The 27,563-nt window shown below is 39.2% G+C and overlaps 1 protein-coding gene across 1 annotated transcript in view; it reads left to right on the top strand.

The window, feature by feature from the left end:
* Positions 1-27,260, top strand: part of THSD7B (thrombospondin type 1 domain containing 7B) — a 47,169-nt gene extending 19,909 nt beyond the window's left edge. The window contains exons 5-12 of the mRNA XM_044244375.1: positions 4,065-4,210; positions 9,546-9,705; positions 10,753-10,926; positions 11,027-11,122; positions 13,867-13,949; positions 16,092-16,284; positions 19,406-19,493; positions 26,361-27,260. Of these exons, the coding sequence (XP_044100310.1) occupies positions 4,065-4,210; positions 9,546-9,705; positions 10,753-10,926; positions 11,027-11,122; positions 13,867-13,949; positions 16,092-16,284; positions 19,406-19,493; positions 26,361-26,442 (1,022 nt within the window). The 3' untranslated portion in view covers positions 26,443-27,260. The remainder of the gene's footprint in view (positions 1-4,064; positions 4,211-9,545; positions 9,706-10,752; positions 10,927-11,026; positions 11,123-13,866; positions 13,950-16,091; positions 16,285-19,405; positions 19,494-26,360) is intronic.
* The last annotated feature ends 303 nt before the right edge of the window (positions 27,261-27,563 follow it).

Here is a 27,563-nt window from a genome sequence, read left to right as displayed (position 1 = left end):
AGCGTTGAAAGATACTGCCTGGATGGATAGTCCAACCTGTCTGATGTTTGGAATCCTGGGCAATTTTAAACAACTACCTTTGGAGATGGTGGGCCTCCTTACTGATGCCATCTCTATCTGTATCTAGATCTGTATCTGTATCTGTATCTGTAGCTAGATTTAATATTTACAACTGCAGCACTTGTGAAAGAGTGATTAATTTGGGGAGTGCTTTCTCTGATAATTTATACAACCCAACTATCCCTGACATAAAGAAAAGTCCCCAGGGGGCTCAGTTGGTTAAGGGGCTGACTTCAGATCAGGTCATGAATCTTAGGGTCCTGAAATCGAGCCCTGCCCCCTTGCTTATCGGGGAGCCTGCATTTCCTTCTGTCAGCCACTCCCCCTGCTTGGGTGCACACACAAAAAAAATCTCTGACAAATAAAACTTAAAAAAGAAAAAAAGAAAGAAACTTATATCAAGTACCCCACAGAAACCTTTTACACACTCATGCCTTCATTAGCAACATTTTGTCACTGAACTTTAATATTAGCCACTTAAACATGACAATACGCTTCAAAGTATAGGATTGTTATAAGCTCCTTGGTTTTAAAATACTGTATTCTTGGTAGTAATTGGCATTGTTTGAAAATCTTATTTTTGTGTACCTCACTGTCTTTTCTTCCTGACATTAGGATAGCAAAAGGCAGAGAAACCCTATGGCTGTGCTTTCAAGGAATGATTTTAAGACTTCCATTATTTCAAAAAGTAATAGCATCATTTTTTTTCTGTTGAATACATTAGGTTTCCCCCAGCTCTATGTCCAGCAAGATATCTGTCACTTTAATAGAAATGACTAAAATAGTTGTAAAGTAATGGCCATCTACATGCCATCAATTCAAGCACAAACTTGAAATTATTTGGTTATAATGAAATAGAGCCTCTTTAGCTGTGATAAAGGCAATACTGCATTGTTATTATTCTTACAGCAATGGATAGAATAGAATCCAATTATAATGACATTTAGGGTAATAGGTATTTAGGTCAAGAGGATAAACATAAAGAATATTATAAAACTGAGGAGTATTTAAGCAGGAATTAATGTAAAATCTTGAACCAAATGTATTCACCAAGCAGGGACAAAATTTCAGATGAATGATGTCCAACTCTTATGATTTGAATTGAGTCATGCTGGGGAGAACATCAAAAATGCATGGTCTTGGGACGCCTGGGTGGCTCAGTTGGTTAAGCAGCTGCCTTCGGCTCAGGTCATGATCCCAGCGTCCTGGGATCGAGTCCCACATCGGGCTCCTTGCTCAGCAGGGAGCCTGCTTCTCCCTCTGCCTCTGCCTGCCATTCTGTCTGCCTGTGCTTGCTCGCTCTCCCTCTCTCTCTGACAAATAAATAAAATTTAAAAAAAAAAATGCATGGTCTTCATAGGAGTTCACACCCAGGAAGAATGGGTTGATTCTGTCATTAACCAAACACATGTCATTGCTGACTCAAATTTATCTTCATCCAAAGTTCCTTTTATGTTTCCCATAAAAGGACGTGGTAAGTGGTTATCCTTGCTCTCTCAGTTCAGGACTAATACAGCAGCCTCTGGACCAAAACTTTGACTTTGAATCTTGTCTTGCACCTTACTCACTTCACTCATTTTGTTGACCTTAGACAAGTGAGTTAGAGTCTCCCTCATCCTCCTTATCCAAAGTATTGAAAGAATTTTCCTTTAGGGTTGTTTTATCCTTCAGCATTTAAGTATTTAGAACATTACCTTTGTACTTGGTACTTGCTCAATAATTTATATACTATCATACATTTTCAGATACCAGATATTACATAGACAATGTATAAAAATATGAATTTAACAGATATTCAGTTAGTGCTTAATACATGTGAAGCACCATGTTAGGGACAAGAGCCTGAACCTTAAGGATGAAGAATGGGGTGACTGGAGCCTCCTAGGGGCACCTGGGTTTCTCAGTGAGTTAAGCATCTGACTCTTGATATTGGCTCAGGTCTCAGTCACAGGGTGGTAAGCTCAAGCCCCACCTTGGGCTCCACACTGGGAGAGGAATCTAACTCAAACAAAAACAAAAACAACTTCTAGTTTTCCCCATTGGTTTTCTCAGAGAGAATTAGTTTAGCACAAAATCTGTAATCTTCTAGTAGCCAGGAAGAGGTCTAGTCTAGTGAAAGATGAGTCACTCTTTCTCATCCCTGAACTTGAGAACATCTGAGAATTATCTAGACCCAGGGCTTTCAAGGGAATTCTGTGTTGAAGTTCTCCCTCACTTTCCATTTTTCTTAACATAGAAATCTAGAATCTGTGACATCAATTAAAAGACCCCACTTTAAATAGCTTTAATAGGGGCGCCTGGGTGGCTCAGTGGGTTAAAGCCTCTGCCTTTGGCTCAGGTCATGATCTCAGGGTCCTGAGATCAAGCCCCACATCGGGCTCTCTGCTCAGTGGGAAGCCTGCTTCCCTCTCTCTCTCTGCCTACCTTTCTGCCTACTTGTGATCTCTGTCTGTCAAATAAATAAATAAAATCTTTAAAACAACAACAACAACAATTTTAAATAGCTTTAATAGCACTGCCTCAACATATTCTTACCCTAGCTCTGTTTGGACCACACTGGCCTTCTGTCAGTGCCACAAATGTGGTTTGCTCCTTTGCATCTCAGGGCTTCTTCATGTGCCCTTTCTTCGGCAATAAGACACCTCTCGTACATCATGTCTGGCTGACTTCTTCAGGTTTCTGCTCAAAGGTCAGCTGCTCATGGAAATGCTCTGACTCCTTCCCAGACTGGCATGTACCCCCATAACATGCTGTCATGGAACTGTCTGTTGTTTTTTTTTTTTTTAATCACAAATACAATTAAATAGTTAACTTTATAACAATAGTGGAAGGACATCATATTCACAGACAATAGCAATGAAACTACTTGTACATAGTATCTCATCAAAAAAGACAGATTAAGGACAGGAGTGAGTTGGGGAGAGAGCAAGAGAGAAGCTCAGACATTTAAATTCTGCCCACTGTTCCCCTTTAACAGGTTTAAGACCTGATGCTTATGAGTGGGTGTTAAATGACATGGGAGCCCTGCTTTTTCCTTGGCTATTCCTATTAACCAGTTGTCTTTTTTTTTTTTTTTAATGAATTGGAATACCAGTATTTGAACATATTTTTTTCAAACATCCAGCCTCCTTCACACAAGCCAACAACTTCATTCATCTTGTGTTTAGTGAAAAAACAATTTGGCTCTAAGCTGTAGGACAATTGTCCATATTGAATTAATTGAAAGATAGTCTGGAGACCTTGGGATGGCAACTTCCTAAGGAATTTTCTAGGATAATTTAGGTTGTGGCAATTTTCACCCTACTTGCTAATTTAGAACCTACCAAGAAAGATACAACTCTATTTTTAATATTTTTAAATTTTGGCCTAAAGTACATGGTCTATGAGGGCAGAAGCTAAATCTGGCAATTTCATCCCTGTATTCCTAGCACATAGCAAGATGTCTGGATCATACTGCAGCTTAATAAATATTTGTCAAATTAATTAGCACTCCCTCAATGTTTACAGGATCAGTCTATTTGGGCAACAGTACAGAGTTTGGAGTTAGGAAGACTAAAGTAAAAGGCAGACAGAATTCCAAGACCTTAAGCATTATGGAAATCTTCCATAACCTGCATGTCTATAGGAAACTAACTTAAAATGGCAGGAAAAACTGAGAGCCAGACATGACAAAGTTCGGTGTATTTTAATGAAGACTTGTGTATGTAAGACAACATTCTGTTTTGTTTTTTTTTAAAGATTTTATTTATTTGACAGAGAGAAATCACAAGTAGGCAGAGAGAGAGAGGAGGAAGCAGGCCCCCTGCCGAGCAGAGAGCCCGATGCAGGACTCGATCCCAGGACTTTGGGACCATGACCTGAGCCGAAGGCAGAGGCAGAGACCCACTGAGTCACCCAGGCACCCCATTCTGGTTTTTGTTGTTGTTGTTGTTGTTGTTGTTGTTTTAATTCTCTTACTAAGCCAGCCTATAAACAAAAAGCCAACACCTTCTTTATCATTTTAGGTCAAATGAGCCGGGCTCGATTCGTCATTATGCCAACCCAAGGAGAAGGACGGCCATGCCCCACAGAGTTGACCCAGCAGAAAACCTGCCCAGTGATGCCTTGCTACAGCTGGGTCCTCGGCAACTGGTCTGCATGTAAATTGGAGGTAGGTCACGTGATGATAGTTAAAGAAATGTTTTTTAGTAGGTCTAAAGCATTTGTCTGCTCAACCTGTGTGCGGATGGAATAGATTTCACAGCACTAGGGGCCTGGCACTATGTATTTTTATGCAATAGAACACACGCAAAATTACAACCGAATGACTTAACCTTATGCCGAGTGTTATTGCCAGGAAAATAGCCATTCATTAGGCATGGCTTCTCATGGGATCATGGGACTTTCTTTCTCTTGGGTGTTCTCTGGAATACAATGTTATGTTCTTGGCTTGTTGAAAATATCAAAGTATTATTTAATTAGGCAAAACCCTGATGCGATGGAAATGCACAGCTTGCCTTATTTCTTCAAGAGGCACTTTAAGGCTTAGACAAAATCTTGCATATGGGCAGAAAACCAAAAGTGTATGAAAGTTATATTTTAACATTATTACACAAACCAAGGTTACTACATTTTCCTCAATGATTACTTTTTTATTGACCTGAAATATAAATGCCTAGCAACATCATCATATATCACATACCCAGAGCTTTTGCTAGATCAGCAAAGATCCTCTCCTGCATTTTCTCTGTGGTTTCTTGTATAAGAAAAAGCACAATTGATTTTCTTTAGGTTTTTATTTTACTAGTTTATCCTTCAGTTCATATTCCAAAGCACATTTTAATTAGGTAACAATAATTGTGATTATACGTTATGAAATCTACCGAGTATTCTCCGAGAGATGTTTAGTGTTCCTGTCAGGATGACATTGTCATGCCGCATTACTGTCTTGCAGAAGTTAAATGCCCATGGATTTTAATAAGTCCCAGAGGAACAGCAGTGTGTGGTACATTTGTTCAGTCTCCTTTTTACAGACAATAAGAGAACCATGCTCATTAATTCAATAGTAACCTAATGGCTTTAAATACGAATAATTTGTCTATGAGTTGAAAATCATCTTCTTTCCTAAATCTTGGGCAATTTCCAAATGCCGCTTGGAATCCCAATAAGGAAATGGAAGGAATGTTTTTCCTTAGCACGGTGATAACTGTTGACAGAGTAGAGAAAATAAACTCAAAGAATTCAGGAACCCATTGCAGGGGAAGGGAGATGAAAGTTAGCGGGGAGGGTGGGAAGATGCAGGCCTGATAAACCCCTTACTCCAAGTCTTGCCAGGCGTACAACTACTACTTCTACCTTACTTGTTCTTTCATACCTTCCCTTTTTATCTTCTCAGGTGTCAGGAGCCTTTCTTTCTTTCTTTCTTTTTAAGAGTTTTTATTTATTTGATATAGAGAGATACAGCCAGATAGGGAACACAGGCAGTGGGATTGGGAGAGGGAGAAGCAGGCTCCCCACTAAGCAGGGAGCCCAGTGCAGGGTCAAGCCCAGGACCTTGGGATCATGACCTGAGCCAAAGGCAGATGCATTATACCACTGAGCCACCCAGGAGCCTTTCTTTTTTTCACACACATATCTGTCCACTTGTCCCATGGGAACCTTATGGGGCTATGCCAAATGTAGTGTTTCAGGTTGCTGTCACATACTGAGCTTTTGCCAGAATCACAGGAGCAAGAGCGGTGGGTTGTAAACATTTTCTTTAGAAATGCCAGTGGGGGTTGGGGGTCATCACATCCTTTGGAGATACCCAGGCTTGGAGGCCATGGGAGCCCCTAGCAGCAAGTGTATCCTCAAATCTCAGAACTGCTTCCGATTTCTAGACGAGCTTCTTCTTATTCACTGGCACCTCCAGGCAGGAGGGAAGTCTGCAGTTTGACTTAATCCAGGCAAAGCTCTTGAAAAACACATTTGGAGTTAATTGTTCCAGGGTTGGCACCTTACCCAAATGGTGGGTACCCCTTCAGCCTTCTTCCCTAAGAATTTGGAGTGGTGCTAAAGCTCTTGGAAGATCGTGTATTTGCGAACTCTCACCTGTCACATTTTCCTACCTTGTGGTTGAAATAAGTAGCTCTGAAACAAGAAGAAACAAAGGTACAGAAAAAAGAAGAGGTGAAAGAGAAAGGGAAGCATGACGATAGGAGTTAAATTTTGCCCGAGTTCAAGCTGCATTTCTGCTTTTCTTGAAGCCTAACTGTGAAATCTTTGTGAGATGGCTAACCCAGTATCTTTCTGGAAGGTTGCCTCTTCTTAAATGCATATGTCAACAGAGTTTGGAACAACTGATCAAAATACATGTGGGTCTCTGCACACAAAGGAAAATCCCCACTCGCACAGCTGCACCCCTGCTTCTTCTTGTCCTTGCCTGCCAAATACAGGTTGGGCACTCACTCCCTGAGGGCGGTGGGGATATCCACGTAGCCCACTGCCATCCAATGGATCAGACCAGCAGAGGAGCTAATATAGGGCCCAGCGGATGTGCCAGTTCAGCCACAATCTTACATGGAAAGAGATTAGTACAAGGAAGCATTCATCCTCAGGCTTTACTTTTTTAGTGTTTTCTGATTTTTTTTCTTTCCAGAGTCCTCTGTTGGTAACATGTATCCACATAGAGATTGATAAATCTGTTTTAGGAGCTCAGACTCCTGAGTCTAGCGGGCTTTATTTTGGTCAAGGTTCTGTCAGTTCTTAGCTCTGCAAATTCTGCCAAGTCTGTAAGCTCTCCAAGTCTGTTCTTGTTTTGTTCTGTTTTGTTTTGTATTTTTTTTTTTTTTTTGTTTTCATCTCTTATCAGGAGAGATTGTACCTGTGTTTCTGGGAACTTTTCATTGGGATTATACCATTTTAATACAGTGCTTACCATGGTACCTGGCATAAATTAAGAGCTCAATAAATTGTAGCTGCTATTATAATTTTGATTAAAACTGTGATTATGATTATTGTCACCATCTGCCTCTCCACATCTGGTGGAGATGCCAATTCAGAACATACAAAACGTCCATCGATGATGGGGACAGAGGAGTGTCAGTGGGAGAATCCTTGGTTATTGACAGTCTTGCTCACAGAAGCCTAGGTCTGTTTTCAGCCTCTAGTGTATAAAGCTTCGTGAATGAGAGTGAGTGAATGCTTGCTTTGTGAATGAGATTATACTTCAGATACTGATTTCTCTTCATTTCATGGCTGCTGTTGTCAAAGATGGAGGAGATTCAGGTTGACTCTGGATACATACGAGAAGCATATTATTGTTTGTCCTGGTGTTTAAAGGCATCCCTGATGGAGACTTGCTTCCTGTCTTTTTAAACAAAACTCTAATCATTTGCATCTTCTGTTACCCAAGGTTCCAGACAGCAAATTTCAAATGTCATACATGCTACTGTGCCTTCATACTCTTCTCTCCACACACTCTGTAGCAAAATATCACCTTGGACAAGTCAGCAATGGATCCATCATCCAGGATAAAATGACTTCTAAGAGAGACCCCTAAAAAAGAAATTCTACTTATACTATTTTCCACTTTAGAGAGTAAACATTTACTAGAGCTAAATGAATCTGCTGCGAATCAACTCTGAACCTCTCTCTCCCAAAAAATGCACTTGGGTCCAAAATTAGGGTGCATTTCTTTTGACAGTTTCATAGTGGCCAGAGAAATGACTGGAGCGGTTATGAAGTGTTGATAAATCAGGTGTGAAATTGTCATCTTGGATAAAGAAATGCTAGCTCTTGTTAAAATTTCTAGAAGCAAAGGTGATGTCCCCAATTTATGTGCCTCTTCAGATTTTCAAGCTTTAAGTTGCTCCAACTCAGACCTCCTCTAAGTTGCACCTTTTCTTTCTTGTTACTAGGTCTTTGAATCCTAACTTCCTTATTATGTAAAGCATTTTTCTCAGCAACCGCACTGTACCAGCCTGGATGTCCAGCAGTCTGTCCAACAACCTGCCCTTGGCACTCAGCAGCTGCTGCCATGATGCCTGGCCCTGGTCGGTGTTCAGCAGGCCCAGCACCCACCCCAGACCTGCTCCATGCCCTGGCCCACCATCCTGACGGCACTGGTCAACAACCTCCTCCTTTGTTCTTGCCGCTCCAAAGGCCACAGCAGCTCCAAATCCTTAGAAAGGCAGTTTCTGGCTCCTGCAGTGGGGAAGGCATAAAAAGAACATGACACCCAGTTTTCCCAGTGCAGGGCACAGTTACCAGACTGCCACCTAATAAGGAGTTGATGGATGAGAGCACGTGGCATCCCTGATTGCAGCAGCATGGGTGCAGAGAACTTGCTCTAGCTCTTTCTCTCTCCTTCTGGACTCCCGCCATACGATCAGTAGTCATGAAAACTCTACCTCTTCCACTGAATTCTGGAACTAGTAGGAACTAACATCGCTCAGAAGTTTAGGGGAGTTAATATTGCCTGGGATTGCCTCCCTCCCTCGTCTTAGATGGTACCAAGGCATGGTGTTATCACATGGCCTGTCTGGAAGACATGGGTGTCCAAGAAGCCAGCTGGTAACTCACTACTTTGTGAAGTTGTGAAATTGAGGCCAGCTTGATAACTCACTACTTTGTATTTGCTTTCCCTCCGTTCCTGCTGTAGTTCCTCACCTTCTCTCTTGCCATCCTGGGATTTTACCTCCTTAGCATAGAAGCTCTGCCTTCCGCTCCATTTTCTATGGTACTTACAGAAAAAACAGAGCTGCTCTCTAAAGCTATCCTCATATCCAGTGGACTTATTTTTGAAGTATGAACACCTGACAAAAACTGAGGACAAAATACTCATGAGTATCTGCCAAACACATTATAGTAGGAAACCTTTCATCAGGCAGATGGTTAGGTCAGATAATCACTAAGAGCTTTCCAGTTCTATGTTTCTGTTTCTGTGAGACATTGCACAATTTTTTTCTAATTGCCCAGAAAAATCTGAGTGGGATTTATATTAAGTATCTTTTAAAAAAAAATTATTCAACAAGAAGGCATGCTGGGAAAACAACTTCTTGTGGCAAGAGAGAAAATCGATGTTTTATTGGAAACCCCAGCCTATTCCATATAAAGAAAGTACTGAATTCCCTACCAAAGAAAAACAAGCAAAGTAAAAGAGAAATGTATGCCCTGTGGCTGTACACCTGCTCTCTTGGGGAGTGATTATGGATTAGGCCATTTTAATACATACACCTAGACAAATTCTGTATTGTTTGTTCTTTTTCAGTCAATCCTGGCTGAGTTCCGAAATGAATCGTCCTAATCTGAGTACATAAATTCCATGGAATAAATTTGCATTTCTACTTCAGCTTCCCTGTCAGCTCTAAGAGAATTGCTCATTGATGCTTTATTGTCAACAATGGAAAGATAACTCCCAAGAGAAGGAAGCTACTGATTTTTCTTGGGTGAGAGGTGGCCGGAGCCAGAAACCTGGGAGATGCTTATTGTTTGGGTAATTCTGACAGTATTCTTTGCTTTAATAGGGTGGAGACTGTGGGGAAGGAGTCCAGATCCGCAGCCTGTCCTGCATGGTCCACAATGGTTCAAGCTCTCAGTCAGCTGTAAGTGTAGACGCTGTACTGTGTGGAGAAATGCCCTTTCAAGACAACATCCTGAAACAGCCATGTTCTGTGCCTTGCCCAGGTATGTAGTTTTAAACGATTGGGAGGGACTTCCCTGTGGATTTTTAAAGTCATTAAAAAAATTTTTTTTTCCTGGAAAAGCTCTCATCAAAATTGAAATTTTGAATTAACCACAATTAAAAATGCAATAAAATTATTCACTTTGGAATATCCGTACAGCTTCAATGGAGGCAAGGTAGGTAAGAAGCCAAAAAAAAAAGAAAGAAAGAAAAAGAAAAAAAGGCACCAGGCATGGAAATTTAAGAATGAAGTTAGAATTTTGTCAAATCACTGGTGTTTTATCAGGATCATAGAATCTAGTGCCTTGGACCAACGATTGTTCTATCTAGAAAATCTGTTAATGATGCCTAACCTGACAGTGTCTAACACACTGGCTATCACTCGAAAAAAATGCTGACTGGCTCCTTGAGTTGATGAACCCCTGAAAGATGGTGTGTGGAAACAAGTAAGGCTGTAGGTTCATGAAAGCATTCTGTAAATGTCAAGGTCATTATTAGTTACATAAAATGTATGAGTTGATTTTTAGTCCTAATAACCAACCTAGCTGATAAGGCCTTTCAGGGAGCTGAAAGGTGTGTGTAGACTCATACATCTATATACACACACAATTGTGTATGTTCAAATTATTAAACATCCTTTAGACTCAAAGATATCCCACTTCAGAGACCAGCTTCTCCCTTTTATGTGGTTTCTATGGATGTCTATTTTATGACGTTACACCTCTCTTTGAAAACTGAGTTACTGTTTTGAGAAGTTTATTATTACTAGAAGGTACACGGTGTCCTCTAAATAAGGCTTCCATGATTTGAAGTGAAGTAATGAAAATTTAGTTTTTTATACTTTCTTGCTAAACTAGGTTAAACCATCAATCATCATTCGTAGCATATCCTAAGTGAAAAATTGATCAAATTGGCATGTATAGTGTTTATAACCCACCCCTGTCACTGTGCCATCACCACAGATGTCATTGTGTACCCTCTCCAGGTAAACGTTTTCAAGTGCCAGTTTTCATATTATTTTCCTTCCTCTGCCCTGCCCAATCATGTAGGAGACTGCCATTTAATGGAATGGTCAGAATGGAGCACATGTGAATTAACCTGCATCAATGGAAGAAGCTTCGAGACCATGGGCCGCCAGTCTAGGTCAAGGGCATTTATAGTCCAGTCTTTTGAGAACCAAGACAGCTGCCCCCAGCAGGTTCTAGAAACACGCCCCTGTACAGGTACAAAGAGCACTTCTCAATTCTCAGCCTTGATTGATCAATGCTTATTCTATTTTTATGTGAGGTGTAATAGAACCGCTGTTATCATATTTACTTGCAGGAGGCAAATGTTATCACTACACATGGAAAGCAAGTCTTTGGAACAATAATGAACGAACTGTATGGTGCCAACGTTCAGATGGCATTAATGTCACAGGTATTCCTGCCTAAGATTTGTGTGGGCACTTCAAAAAGATCTCTGAGTGTTGCTGTTTGTGAGAAGAATTAGCTTACAAAGTATAAGAGAAGACTGAGCAGGTGGCCTTAGATGATCTTCATAGCAAATTGTCATTAGGCCTTATTTTGTTTTAAATTTTTAACTGAAGTATCCTTGACATAATAGCATTAAATTAGATTTAGGTATACAACATAGTGATCCAATAATTATATATAAGATGCCCACCATGATAACAGTATTACAGTATAATTGACTATAGTCCATATGCTGCATTTTTCTTCCCTGTGACTTATTTTATAACTAGAAACTTGTACCTTTTAATCCTCTGCACCCATTTTACCTGACCCATCCCCCTACCCCCACTTTTTGCAACCACCAGTTTGCTTTCTGTATTTATGTCTGGTTCTTTCTTTTTTGTTGTTGTTTGTTCATTTGTTCTGTTTTTGGATTCTATGTATAAGTGTAATCATATGGTATTTGTCTTTTTCTGTCTTGCTTATTTCACTCAGCACAATACCCTCCAGGTCCAACCATGTTGTTGCAAATGGCAAGACATCATTATTATGGCTGAGTAATAGACCTTTGCATCTTAGAAAGCAAACAACTTTATCCCAAGACCCATACTATCCAACAACTTACACAATAAAATTTCCTTAAATATCATGTTCTGAGACAAAGTCTGAAAAAGACACATGGGAGTTTAAAACAACAGTCTCTAAAGTTTTAAATCATGTACCTTCTCAGTAAAAAGTTTTTGAGGACATATCCCAACATTTTATGCTATATGATGCTACCATATCATATTATAAAACACATACAAAAGTTGAACTTAAAAGGGTGGATAAAGATATAATAAATTTGTTAATGGTGCAAAAAATGTATCGCACTGGAAGCTTGGTTTGGGATATTTTGCTAGTCATTATTATTAATATCTAAACATAGATGGAGCAAAGGTTTTTTACTCATGACAGTGGATACAATCTGTACAAATGATACCAATTTTAAAGTTTTTTAATGCCTTCTCAGAGAAAATTGTCGTTGTTTTTACTGCAGCTGGCAGAGCTTATCATATCAATGAGAATTTCTATTCTTCCATAGGAATGGAAGAATTGTCAGCCCTGTCTTTGTCTTGTTTGCCTATATTTGTGTTATTGTATTCCCTTTAATCCATATGGTAATTTATTTTAAGCTTCTTGCCCGTTCTGTAAGTTATTGTTGAAACTGAGTACGTTGAGAATCTGTTTAACCAGGAACATCACAAGCAGCATCCTCTCAGCACCCTGAGAGCAGGCTGGTACGGGTTACACCATCAAGTTCTCCTCTGTGGGCTTGCACAGTGTACAGCACTGGGCCATCCATTGATGAGCTCAGGTTATCACTATCGGCTGTTAACTATCAGCTTCATTTCATTGTTTTAAGTTTAAACAACATTTGTGTGAGCTACACAAATTCTAGTATCTTCTAGATACTAGAAGATGCATGGTGTCCTCTAGATAAGACTACTAGAGATCCTAGGGAATCTCTACCAGTTCCCTAGAGATTCTGTCCCCAGGGTCGCAGCCACTGCTCTTTGGAGATCTCTGGTTAAAAGAGTGTAAACAACCCCCTCCCCCACCCCCACCCCCGGGCCACCAAGCAGTAGTGGCAGCAACACCACCATGTGGTTATTGCTCCTCTGTCCAAATTATCCATTCACATGGAGGTATAGTTCTGGATTTTAGGTTTGTGTTTGTTTTTTTTTTGTTTTTCTTTTTTTACCCTGTGAGGATTTTTATTCTTTCAGTAACACTAGGAATTTAGCTGTTTCATTCACAGGGAAAACGTAGGTCTGTTTCCTACACCATCTTGGGCTGAAAGCTTTTTGCTAGGTACCCAATCATAAGCTATAACTGGGTGGCAATTATAGTAAGGCAAAAGCTAGAATCTATAAGTGAAACCAGTATTACATAAATACAATTTAAATGCTACCCTCAATACATCAAGTTCTTAGCCTAGTACCTGACTCCTGAAAGGCATAACTAATGTGTAAATTATCGCAGAGTACAGAGACATTATTCCATCCATTTACTCAAAAATATTTAATACCTGCAAGTACTGTATCAGATGTATGACTGCCTCTCCAGGAGCTTATACATTTGCTTTTTTAGAAAAGGTGTCAAGCTCCATTTGTGACTGTGCGTGTATGTGTGTGTGTGTATGCATTCTGGCTGAGATATATTTTAAAGCTTTACCAAGAAGTTTGCTATTGTGGTCCATGAACCTATTTGTGGCTTTCTTTTAACATTGGTTGTTGCCAATTGGCTTATTGCCTAGTTGGGGTATTCAGGCACTGGAGAAAAATATACAAAGAATAGGTCTTTGAGCAGGTGTACTTTGGGCTCCTGAACTGAAATTGAAGTTTCATCCATTCTTTTTCTGGCCCGGCAAACAGATGTGGCCCTCAAGCAGAGTCCTGTGATAGAATCACATTTGCCAATGAATAGGTACAAAAACGACCGCAACCGTCTTGTTGGCAGAGCCTCCCATCTTGGACAATTCTTCCTAATCAATAAAATACAGCTGGACCATGTGTCAGCAGATGCATATAAAAAAGAGAACTGTTACAGAGTGCCCAGAGAGAAAAACCATTTTTTTTTAAAATGTTTATCATAGAAAAGTCCACAAATGATGGTGGGTTTTGTGTTTTTTGTTTTGTTTTCTTTTGTTTTTGTTTTCCTTTGTAGGAGGCTGCGCCCCTCAGGCACGTCCTGCTGCTATTCGGCAGTGTAATCCAGCCTGCAGAAAACCTTTCTCCTACTGTACACAGGTGAGTCCCGCGCAGAAGCCTCTAGACCTTTAACTGTTGTCTTCTGCATATGCTGGGGGATGTTTTCCGTCCAGCAAGCTATAGCCCTAGCAGCAGTACCATGTGCTCACGGTACCATCTAGAGGAATTTACAGGAATAATCACAGCCATTAAGGATTTTTTTTTTTTTTTAATAGAGCCATGTCTTAAGGCTATAGCCAAATCTGCCTTTCAGATAGTTAATTCATATTAGCTCTGCTTATCAATAAATGTTCTCAGTTGATTTATTCTTTCATTATTAGCTTTTCAGCTACCCAAACAATTTTGAAAGATCTTATCAGTGTTCATATTTGCTAATTATTTAGTAAACTGACTACACTAATATGAATAAATTTTCAGTTCATTTAAAATAAGTTAAATATTTGCCTGTGGAGAAAAAGTATGTATGCACATGTGTACATTTTTTTTTAAAAGCAGAACTCCTTCTTCCATTCTTCTCCCTTCACTCCCATTTACCACTGCTCAGGAATTAATGCAGAATGTGCAGTGTATTCTAATCAATGACCATCATAAGGAGCAGAGCCTCTATCATGTTCCTTAAAGGAACAGGTTTCTTATTATGTGCTGTTTCCAAAAATGATCCTGTTAAAAATAATTCAAGCACTCAGTCTAATTTTATGGCTCTTTCACTTCAAGGTGGGTCAATTCCTTCCACAGAAAAGCTAGTGCCTAAGTTTACAGAGGAGAAAAGAGGTCAGCAACAACTTCTAGGCTCATCAGGTTTGCAAAAGAGGAGGTGTAGATTTCCACCAGCTGTCTAGATACCCTCTTTAATAAAACATAAATAAAATAGTATTTTATTAAAATACAATACAATAAAATAATAAAATAAACTAAACATAATAAAGCCTTTTGCCTTGAACTTTTGGCACATGTGATTGGCTACAGCTTTTCAGTTAGATTAGAGATGATCTTAATTGTCTTAATTAGCTCTCTATTAAACATCATGTAATATCTTCAAATAAAATGCTGTAATGTCATTATTATAGGAATGCTGCCTTTTACTAAACAATGGCAATTATTAATTTTAATGTACTTTTCTGACCTTTTCCTCTTGTAGAAGATGGAGGTGCCCTCCTTAGCTTTAGTATCTTTTGCTCCTTAACATCATGTGTTCAGTTAACAATCGATGACCCAAATGTACCGATCCTTATGGCTCACCCAGCCTTGAGTGGCTATGTGAGACTAGAATCTGTTCAAAAAATTTCAAATAGTTTCAGGTAAGGTGCCCCTACCGCAAACTCATACAGATTCATAATTTTATGCCCAACTTATTCTATTCTTCTCTATTGTCTTTATGTTTACTGGAGGACAGAAGAGCAATTATTTTCAGTTTCACTTCTAGAGACAGAAATCCTTGTTTGTTACATGTCACCCTAGCCAGCATCTTGGAGAGGTTCACTGTACATGAAAATGATCAGGAGTTCAGAGAAATAGGAAGGACACATTGTTACAGTGCCAACTAGGAATGTGTTGTAGTGTGACACTGGGTTCCTCCAAGGAAGACTATGAAACATGTGCCTTTGGTGAAGTCTTTTCTTTCTTCTTTTTCTCCACTCAGGCTGCCCTCCTTGAGTGCAGAGCCAAGCCTGCATGCAGAGAGGTAGTTCAGACTAGTTAGTGAACAGTGGTAGAAGGTGGTAAGCACATTCAGCAGCTGACAGGGCAACAGACATCAAAGAGCACAAAGCCCAAAGGCGCTTCTTACATAATCCCTGTTGCTTTACTTCTCAGCATCAAGGGCAGCAGGTTCCGGTGAGTGGGCAGGAATTTCAAACAGTTGCGTTGGGGAGACAGGGAATGGAGGATAATTTGATTAAATGCCTTGAACACCTCTGTAAGGGAGAAAAGGATAGAGTTGATGCCCTCTGTTGACAAAGAATTGTGATTTCTTACTTGGAAGGCATGAGATCTGATGATGTATTTAAGGTTGACTTTGGAATTCACAAGAAAGGAACTGCTCTGTTTTTCATCTCTTTTGCAACTCTATTGCTGAAAAACCCCAAATTGTCATACCACATCACACAGGTATTAAGTGATTCCAACTTTTACATTGTTCATTTTCATCACCATGTAACCATAAAACTATTTTGTATGCTGTAGGGTGGAGTCTGTGGTTGTGAGAAGGGCTACAGAGAGATCATGAGGTCAAATGGTTTCCTGGATTACTGTATGAAAGTACCCGGCTCTGAGGAAAAAAAAGCTGATGTGAAGAACCTTGCGGGGAAAAACAGACCTGTGAATTCAAAGATACATGACATTTTTAAAGGATGGTCACTTCAACCTCTTGATCCAGGTACACTGAAGAGTAAGGAATATACATTTACTTGAGGGACATCGGGGTTCCTATTGTCACCACTGCTTATGACATTTATGACATTCTTTAGAATGCAGGGCAGGAGTAAAAGAGGAGAGACAGAAGAGGTGATGTGGTCCAATCCAAGGTTTCTCAAATCTGAATGTCCTAAAGGGAGAGTCCCTTTCAATGTAAAATGTTCTCCTGGATGGTTGAAGAGAAGTCTCTTTCAACCCCAGTCTACGAGCTATGGAATTGAGTCCCCATGATATTAACTGTTAGAGTTATCTTTTCATTGTAAATTACCTCTGCAAAAGAGAATGCCATTTTAACTGTGAATATGTGTATATAATTGAAATTAAAAGCAGAAGTTGCCTTAGATCAAGAACCTGCAGATACCTCAGGAAATGTCGAGGGACTCTATATAGGTTGAGAAACACTGGTGGAACCGTAAAGAGCCTTAATTTCAGAGACAGACCTTGACATCAAAACTCAGAATGTCCCTCTTTTCTGATTGAGTGCAATGTCTTCATCTCTCTCAACTGATTTCATACATGAGGAAACCGTTCCAAAGACACCTACCTTGCAGGAGTGTTGTGAGTTTTATCATAGTGCTGGGCCTATAGGAGTCAGGAATTAGTGGTTATTAAGGAGAGGAGTGAACATTAGAAGCTTTGTGTAACCTGTAGTTCTTGGCTGGTTGTATTGAGTCAATGATCTCATTAGGTTGCAAAAACCTAATGATTTTGAGACTAGGAGACTGAAACAGTGAAAATGAACTTGACTAAGGTTTTATCACCAGTAAGTGATAGGAAGATTTGCAAAGCAGGTCATAGAATTTGTCTCAGCTCCCCCCTTACAAAGCATGCTGAAAATGAATGAATGCAAGATTCTTGGTGCTAATCATACATACCTTTGCTAGGAAACAAAAATGCTAATAACAACTAAGCAAAGAGGCCTGACAGGACGTGGAGAGGGAAGATGTACACAGAGCTTACGCAAAACATACCCTGAGAATTCCTCTCAGACCCCAGGCCTCTGTGTATCAAAAGCATCTTAATGATATGCTTAAATGAAGCAGAAACCAGAGCCTGGGCCCAAAGGACACTAGATCTAGGAAAAACCCAATGTACGCTCCTCAGTCAACTTTTCAGGATGCCCACAGTATCTTATTCGCTACTGATTCTGCTTTATATCTGGGCAGGCCATGGATTTTTTAAACGTTTCATTCATTTTGTTACTAAATGAGCAGTAGCTTTAAATCTGAAGGAAAGGTAGTAGGAAATGTAGCCAGGCTCCCCCATTACCTGTAGCCCCCAGTTCAGGAAGAAGAATTAGTGTGAGGTTCTAGAGAAATGAATGCTCAAATCCACAAGTGAAGTCCTTAGCCTTTGGGGGCTAATGAAGACATCAGTGGCGGCCTGGATGTGAATACATGTATGTGTATCTTTTTTTCTCATGATAGTATAAATTGGAGCAACCTCTAGGAAGACATTTAGGCAATACACATCATACAGTTTGACCTAAAATTTGTTTCCTAAGAACCCATCATACAGATATATATATGTCTACTAAACAATGTTTGTTACAAGTGTTTGTTCTAAAGCATAGTGGAAACAATCTAAATGTCTATAAACAGAAAATGGAAAAAGAAAATGATACAATTATCCAATATGCTTCATATTAAAAAGAATAAGACCTGTCTTCTGATCTAGCATGGGAAGTTGTTTCTAAAAAAGTATAATTCAAAATATGTGCCATTTGTATCCCCCCCCAAAAAAAAGATGTATATATTTGTATGCTTGTACTTGAACTTTTGCATATATAAAAGGAAACTCAACTGCTAAAGGAAAGGAAAAGGATAACGGTGGTAGCTCCTGGCTTGGGAATTGAGAGAGGGTAGCAGCACAGCTTATTTTTCATGACTTACCTTTTCTTCCTAGTTTGATCCTGTTCATTATGTTATTATAAAAAGTTATATTCTTTTTTAAGTAACATGGACCACATACCTCTACACCGGGGATTTCAAAGTTCTGGGGCCTCCAAATACTTCAGCTCCGTGAGGTTTAGGAGTAAGAAGATGAAAGGTGCTTTCTCTCTTAGCGAAGACTCCCCGCCCCCCCAAATGTAAAAAAATCAGAAGTGGGGATTTCATCATTAGTGTTTCAAAGAGATCAGAATCAAAGCTTTGTTAAAAGTTTCATGATCGTAGAAAAACATCATTACTACATTGAAACCTCATTCTAAAACCTGACTGAGGTTTTAAAGTGTCCTGTAAGCAAAAACTCTAATGGGGAGTGACAATATAATTGAATGTAATTGTGATTTGATTCCAAACAAATGTTGATTACCATAGGTTTTGATTGTTGTTCACCCCACAGAAGCCTTTCAAATAAGATGCTGATGATTTTTTGGACGTGCAGTTAGTTAAATTCATGTAGTGTAATGAATCTTCTGTGTGTGTGTGTGTCTTTCAGAAAGGAAGGCTGTTCTTGGGAACGCTCAGGCATTCGACGGTGCTCACATAAACAGAACATAGAAAACCATACATACACTCAAGTTGTACATAACAGTAAAAATCACAAAATAGATCAGATTTACGTGGTTTTATTTTTCTTAACTCTGGCAGATAGGACATAAAAATAATGTCTGTGCTTTTACACACGTGGTTATAATTTGACATAATTTAGTGAGTTTATTACTTTTGGGCATATAGTTTTTGTTCACTCAACATCAGGTGTCACCAAAGTGGTGACAGTAATTTGCTTTGCTTACAGGATGGCCTCTTTATTTTTTGCTTCTCTCGATGTTATCAAAATGTATTGCGGTACTTTCTGTATTGTATATATGAGACTAAACACACATAAAAATACATTTAAAATAGCCTGACAACCATTAGATTTTATGAAGTAATGATTACTGGTGTGTTTGCCATTGTGAAAAATTTGATACTGTCTTAACATTTTACATTTTCACCTTTGTTGGATGTTTTCTAGCTGTCGCATGTGGGTAGTTCCACAATGATTGTGACTTATGCCAGTCTCAGAATTCAGATGATAAATATTTCAGATGAGAAGACTTTTGTATGCTAAGCTTGTTATTTAATCTCTATCTTAAACAGATGGCCGAGTAAAAATTTGGGTTTATGGCGTCTCAGGTGGAGGTTTTCTTATCATGATTTTCCTAGTATTTACTTCCTACCTTCTTTGGTAAGTACTGACTCGCAAAACATTTATATTCCGTGTTCTGATCGGTGATGTGTTTTATTAAAAGATCCTTGGCCATTATCACTGGACCCTTTACCCACAAATAATTATCAACAGTAGAATAGTTGAAATCACTTATCTTTCCCATCCTCATTTGACACAACCTACTTTTAATCAGAAGGTATAAGAGGGAAATCACTAGTGAGGATTTCCCCATTTTAGTATTTTGGTTATTTTTTGCTTTGACTTTATCTTAGCATCTCTTAGTACCTCCTGGGGACTGATACTTGGCTCCCAGTCCCAGTGATTCTGATTTCATTAGTCTTGCCTTTGGCCGGGTCATCTGGATATTTAAAGGCATCCCAGGTAATGCTAAACTGCAGTTAATGCTAAGAGCTATTACTCTAGAAAATTCTAATTCTTAAATTGACCTATCTTGACCCATAGGTTCGAACAACCAGTTTAGTACATTTTAAATAGTAGAGCCAGGTGTTTATCCACCTTGACCAGATGTAAAATCTTCTGTCAATTCTATTTTGTAAGGGACTTATTACTAAAAATTTATTATTCTCAGAAAATGATAATTGGTTTACTGTACAGAATATATTTTAGTTGATGAGCTGCTCTTAAAACTAGCCAGGAGTAAATACATTTGAATGTTTTCAAGTGTGTTGAGAATATTTTATTAGCTTCCATGCAAAATTTCTAAAGGATCTTTTTTTTTTTTTCTTTACTTTCATGAGATCAAAGTGTTACTCTACCTTTTTTCTCCAAATTGAGATGTTTATATTCATCATCTATTAAACTATTTCCTTGAGAATTTTTACCCAAGTTGTAATCTCGATTCAAATCCAGCCTTTGTACATTTTGCCTCAGATTCTGTTTCCAAGGTTACACAAGTTTATAAATCTTTGCCCTGGATCAGTGAAAATTAGTGAAGAAAATAAGATGACTTTAATTCTTTCTGCCACCTCTAATGCTAGAAATTGGATTTCTATCCAACTACTCTTTCCATAGAGCTGTAGTAAAAAGTAACACCTTTGGTTAGTCCTTCACCCTATAATCAAATGATCTGACCAATTTTTATGTCTCGATAAATTTTGTGTGTATTCTTAGATCCCGTCGTAATGAACAAATGTGAAGTTGAAAGCTTTATATAAGGTTCAGAGTGATAGGCTGCATTCATCAGTAGAACAGATTAGAAAAGAAGGAAAAGGTCTTACATTGCCACAAAAGATATGAAGGTTTAACAGACGAGAAGCTTCTCTGAAAGTAATGGACCAACACAGTGCAAGGGAATAAGATAGTCTGTTCTTCTTTAAAAACTTGGATGTACCACACTTGTTAATTTTTAATCTCTTAGGTATTCCAGGGTAGAGGGAACCATAGGATTTAGAATTGGGGATGTAGTAATTTGTAGTAATAGTCATTAAGTTTGCCTTTTAACATTTCTGTAGTCCTTCAAAATTAAGTATTTATTGAGGCCCCCCTCTTTTTTTTTTAAAGATTTATTTATTTATTTATTTGATAGAGGTCACAACTAGGCAGAGAAAGAGGAGGAAGCAGACTCCCTGCTGAGCAGAGAGCCCAATGGGGCTTGATTCCAGGACCCTGACACCATGACCTGAACCGAAAGCAAAGGCTTAACCCACTGAGCCACCCAGGCGCCCTGAGGCCCTTTCTGAATGACTCTAAACTCTGGGGATTAATTAGGTATATCACTGAATCCTGGAAACAATTTTCTAGAAAATTTAAACATCAGTGTAATTTTCCCTTATTTTAGTGACCAGTGGTACAGTATTTCTCACATCTATTTTTTCTCAGCTTCAGTGCTTGACTTTAGTCCTCTCCCTTTAGGAGTCGCACAATAACTATATATATGGACTCAAAACAAATATTCCTTTCTTCTGCCTATAGCCAAATTGGTCTTCCTAAAGGCCATATGATCAGCCCCTCTCCTACTCAGACACCAGTGTTGGCTTTCTTTGACAACAAAATGAAAGTCAGGTTTTGGCTGCCTAACCAGCCAACTAAAGTCTTCCACAGTTGAAGCCTGAACAATCCTTAAGGCTTCCTTAGTTTCCCTATGCCTTAGATAGTCTGCTGTGTTGCATAGGCCCAAATCATTTTTTCTTATTGAAGACTTCCTTTTAAATTACTTCCTTTATAAACTCTTAATTTTGATAAAATGGTAAGTTTTCTGCTGGAATATTTAGCCCATGTGTTTAGTTCTAATTCCCAACAATCCTGTATTAATTAGTTCATTATAACATAATCCTTTTCTTTTGTAGAGAACAAAGCTTGTGTCCATCTTTTGGATCATTTCGTTATTGCTTTCACCTCCCTTTCCACAGTCAGGTTCAGTTTTTCAAGTTTACCATCTTCATGTCTAAGTTATTGAGATACAGCACTTTTAGTTTGTGTTGCTGTTTCATAAGTTTTATTCAAGACCCCATGTACCCATTGAATTAGGGAACTTTACCATTATATCTGTACTGTACATGTATATTTTTGATGTCTATCATGTATTTTCTGTATTACAAATGCTTCATTATATGAAAAACTTCCAAGTACTGAATGTACTTAATGTAAAGTACTGAATGTACTAAGTAGGGTACTTACAGTGGTACCTTCTAATTTAGCAAGGAGGGTTCTGGTTCCAGAGTTTCTTCCTTCTATTCCATTCATCTAGAATGAATTTTCATGTTTATCTATTGACACTCTGTTGCTTCTTCCCAGTAAAATGCAAATGCCAGCATTTTTCCCTTAAACAGTCTGGAATAACTTGTCCATTCCTCCTCCTGTCTGGCACTTGTCTAGGCTGTGATTATAGTTTCTTAAATATCTCCCTCCTCTACCACCTGAAGTAGAATAGTGGATGAATAAATATTTTACATAGGTTGCCTTTTCAGACCTCACAAAAATCTACCGAGCTGTTACTCGTATTGTACCCATTTTAAAGCGAGCTAAGTTATTTCACTTTTCTGAGGATCACTTATCTGAGGTCATGAGCCTGGTAAAATCACTTCTAGTGGTCTAGGCCCAGAGCTTTACATGCTTTCCACTGGTCTTCGGGTCTGCAATTTCTTTCTCTTGAGTGACCCTAAAAACCCTTTAGGTTCAATGTAGTGGCTACAGTTTTCATATTTTTTAGAGGCTCCTTGTTTCCCAAGTAAGCTATAGACCTGGAAACAGACCTATTGATATTAAAACACCTACCATTTCCTGTTACACAGGAGCTGCCTAGAGAGTCCAAATAGATACTTTCACAGCATTTTCTTCTATTAAATAGCTTGCAGAGGAGTTAGATGATGACAGTTTTGGAGATTTTATATTTTCTCCCCAAAATAAAAGGCTTAGGACAAGAGAACTGCTGTAATATGCAGGCCTTAGGTGTATACTTTAGATGAAAGCAGTTTATAATAAAACTTAGAAATGCTTTTGAGAAAATATAGAAAAATCGTCTTCTTAAGGACCACTTCGTTCAGATACAACCCTTTGTACATCTACCATTAGTGCTCGAAGTTTTTGAAATATTACTGATGCCCCTGCTCCCCTGGCAATAAAGATCCATGAGGCAATTTAGCGAAGACGAGCGCTAGGTGAGCCTGTAGTCAATCTAGACATAGTGCCAGAAAATTGCTCTAGATAACTCCAGCATATCCAATCTCTGTAAATGGGCCATCGTCGTGCCCACGTTTCAGAGTAGAGTACCTACTCCCCGAGGCTCCGCCCTCATGAGTGGCTGCATAAACCAAAGACCATTTCAGGTGTTCATCAAGCTATTTAATCTCTCCTGGCCTTGGGATGGGTCCTTGGGGCTTGAATTCAGTGGTGCTGTTAATTTCCCGCAGTATGCCTGTTCATCATCAGTTTGTTTTTCTGGCTTCTTGGGTTTGTCCTTTGCTAAAATGCAAATGATCCCAGAGGAGGTCTTTTAAATGTGTGTCACGCAATCGTCTCTTACCGTCAGTGTTGCATAATGGCTTTATCCCTGTGCCAACCCTGGAAGTGGTGGTGGCTGTCAAGAGGGCTCCATTAGGAAGAGTTATGAGGTGACACCTCAGTCCGACAGGGAAGAATAGTGTGATGGATTAGAGATCCACCGTGGGTACAGGATGAGTGGTGGTGGCCCATGTGGCAGGCATCGGCGGGTCCTGATTTAGTGTGAGGTGGTCACACCTCTCCTGATACCAGAGTTGAAGAGAAAAAGTATTTCTTAAGGGGAAAATGAGTACGAGTAAGGGAGAAAGAAAAGAGAGCAGGGCCTCTCAAGACAGGCCTTCTAGTTGCTGACTTTGCTACGAACAGCTTCTCTTCTCAGGCATTTTTTAACTAGTCAGGAAGATTTGTAAAATCACAGCTACCCAGCATATACCACCTTATTCAGTTTACCAGCATTTAAGAACTTTCAAACTCTAAAATTTCTCAGATCTCACATATTCATAGTTATGATATTAGTAGCAGTTGAGAGGTTACCCAATTTGAAGTGATTCATAAAAAATGAGGTCTTCATCCAAATGATCCCCAATGCAGTCCATGGCCCACAAGGATTTAAGGCCTATGTATTAGGAGACCCCTTTTCTTTTCCATAGTCCCATACAGGGAACTCATTCATAAAAATATTTCTAATATTTTGAGCAGAATTTTATAGGCCCCAAAACAGGCTGGCCAAGTTTAGATGTCTCCCAGGCAACATCAGTATAAAGATCCAGCCATCTCTATTCCTCTTCCCCACTCCCCGGGGATCTTCTTTCATTTCTCTTTGCCTGGTAGCCCTTGGCAAATGCTAATTAAGAAAAGATTGTCAAGAACTATTTGGAAGCACCTACATCTCTTCCCGTTCTCTTCCTTTCTCCTCTGAAAAGACAGGAGGTGCAGGATGGAGAAGATCCCACCTATCATTTCAGATGAACCATCTTGTATTAAGACAACCTCCACTCTCATCAGCACCACCACCACTGTAGATGCACAGCTGTCATCTTTTTGGTTGTCCTAAACTGTGGTGTGATCTCTTAGTACTTCTAAATGCTGCAGATTAGCATCCTCTGGATCTCATTTCAAGCTGGGTCCATTCTTGATGCAAGAGTCTGGGCCAGGCAGTAGAACTAGAGCCATTGGAATATGCTTATATATAAAATTGAATATTATTCTAATCATGCAGTGAATACCCTTCAGAGAAGCACACGATCAGAGAGTTGGGCTCCAATGGCAGAGGATGCCAGAGCTGGTTTCTGCCTGTCCTCAGCTTCCCTGGTTGGAAGGTGTCTGCCTACAGCCCATGCCCAGACCTCAGCACCCACTGAGTCCCCACTGCACCCCAGGTGCCAGGCAGGAGCACTGATAGGATCTGTGTTAAAAATCATTTTTAATTTCCTCTTTTTGTAATGTTCACTATCAAACCAAAAAAAAAGCTTTAGAACTAGTTGATACTCTCTAGGCTCATTTTAATTCTATCAGGCATCTCTTTTTGTGTATATGGTAAAATTCACATAATACAATGTTAACCATTAGGGGAAAGAACCCGTATAGTAGGATTCTACTGTATGAAATATCCGGAATAGGCAGATCCTTAAGAGATGGAAAGTTAAGTGGGTGCTAGGGACTGAGGGTAGGGGAAATAGGAAGACAACTTTTTGGGTGCAGAGTTTTTCTTTGGAGTGATGAAAATGATCTGGAACTAGATAAGATGATGGTTACGCAACACTGAATATACTAAGTGCCACTGAATTGTACACATGAAAATGTGTTTTTCTAAGTTCAAAGTATAAAAATTCTTATGTTCAGAAAAAAATGTTGTGTCTACCACATACCAAATTAATGGCATGGATAGTGCACTGAAGAGGTTAAGGGTCTGGGCATCTGTGTTAGATGTGTTTAAGCTGCTCAGTCACTTGGGAGAAGGTAAGTGACCTCTCTAGTCCTTCTCTGTAAAAAAATATTGACCCTAATTCTCCCCCCACCCCCTGCCCAGGGTTGTTCTGGATTTATTGAGGTATTTTATGTAAAATGCTGAGCACAGGGCTTGGCACTGAGCATGCTTTCAATTAATGATAGATGCTGCTGTAAAATAACTTGGAGACAAGGCAAGAGTTGACAACACCAAAGAACTGGGCTCTGAAGGCATGGCAAAGCAAAGGCACTGAGGAAGGAAGAGAAACAGTATGGTAGGGGTGGGGTACGATGAGATAAAATTCAAACTAGCAGCCTTCATAGACTGAGTTTTACCCGTAATAAGAAACAAAGTATAATGCAGGTTGTTTTGCCCCACATCTGGGCCATCACTGTATGATTTGCCCAGGTTGGTCAATTTCAGATTCTCTGTGAGAAGGAAGAGCAGCCCTCCCTGACCTGGCAAAGTTGTCAGCCTCAGGTCAAACAGAGACCAGGCGAGAGTGGCTCTGCATGGTGCAGGATCAGAGAAAGTTTCTTAGCAGACTCTGGTGACATGGCATCCAAATGTCAGGTTTTAGGTCAGAGCAAAAGCGAATTAAGAACACCACTAGGGTAAGGCGGAGGAGTCTGGCTGTTCCAGCTGCTCTTATGAAATATCTCTGATAGGAGGGTCATGGTAGCTTAGGAATTAGTGAACAGCATCTGGTTGCATTACTGAGTATAAACAAGAATGAGAAAAGTAGCTCTCTACCGAGTTCATTGCTTCCATGAAACCATTTTTAAGATTTTGAAAAAAACGATAGCTTGTCCTTAAAATAGGAATAAAATATACAAGTATTCAAAAAGAAACCCACGTGTTCAGAGCACTCAATCTTTTGTCATTTAACCACATGAATTTCTATACCTTGTAATTGTCTTTGGCAGATAAACAGAGCTCTGTAAACCTATATCTGAGGAATTCTTTTCCCTTTGCAGCAAGAAGCCAAAACCACATCAAAGCACACCTCCCCAACAGAAGCCTCTGACCTTAGCCTACGACGGAGACTTAGACATGTAACCTGAAAAAGAAATCCAAATGTAGACATCAACTGCCTTAACCGCTTTCTCTTTTGTAGCTCTCAGACTTCTCAGTTTTTTGAGGAATCTCATGATGTGATACATTGGGCAGAATACAAATATTGCAAAAGTAATATTTCCTCAACTTCATTTGAACATGGAGTCAAGGATTCTTAGGTCTGCCATTTTGCTTTCAAATTGTTTGTGGGTGTGTGTTTAATTTTTTGATTTTCCCAAGGGTCCTGAAAACCCTTCTCTTCCTGTTTGGAAATGGGAGGAAGAAAACATGATGGAATTCCCACAGACTTCAGTAAACTTTATCTTCAGCAGCATGATGACAATCTGGAGGAAAGTCCAATCAAGGCATTTACTGTAAATGATGAGCCTGACACTGCTTTGTTATGCACTATATTAGTGCAAGTCTTTATTCTTCCCATATTTCAACACTGAGTTTTCTAGAGTTTACATTGGTTCAAAGACTTTGAAATTGGATTGCCTATTTTCATGAACACAGAGAGAATGGTTTACCATTTCAGAAATTCTCTGAGTTTTTACCTTTAAATATTGTATTTTGTTTTGTAGCCAGGGGATGATGGCACTTCATGGGTTGCATTTATTGAAAAAAAAAAATGGTGTGGGCATAACTGCTGGTCTAGATGAAAGCTAGGTGGTTGCTGAATGAAATATGTATTGAGTGTTAGGTGATTACATTGGAGAGTGAGGTAGATTATTTGATTACTAAAACTATTTTAACAGAAATTTAGCCATGTAGATATAATACTATACCATACACACTGGTTATTCAGTTTAATGATAACAAACTCTGCTTTTGTAATTTCAATTTTCTTATCTGAATATTTATAAATTCTTTTTTTGAATTTAATTATCTGACCTCATTTAATATACATCAAACACCAATCCTGTTTGTAGCAAGTCTTGCTTTTATAAGGTTTCAATAATACCTAAACACATTAAAGAGCTGAAACCATTTTATGAAGATAATTGTTTGTAATTGTAGATGTTGAGAGTAAGAAGGTGCCATCTTGTGGTATTGACTTGTATTTATAACAAATAAAGTGCTCAAGAGACTGAGATATTGCCTATTCTAGACTTATTCACTTA

This window comes from Neovison vison, chromosome 3, assembly GCF_020171115.1.
Source record: "Neovison vison isolate M4711 chromosome 3, ASM_NN_V1, whole genome shotgun sequence".
In the NCBI taxonomy this organism is placed as follows: Eukaryota; Metazoa; Chordata; class Mammalia; order Carnivora; family Mustelidae; genus Neogale; species Neogale vison.
Note: the sequence above shows the minus strand (reverse complement) of the source record. Positions and strands in the feature narration are given on the sequence as shown.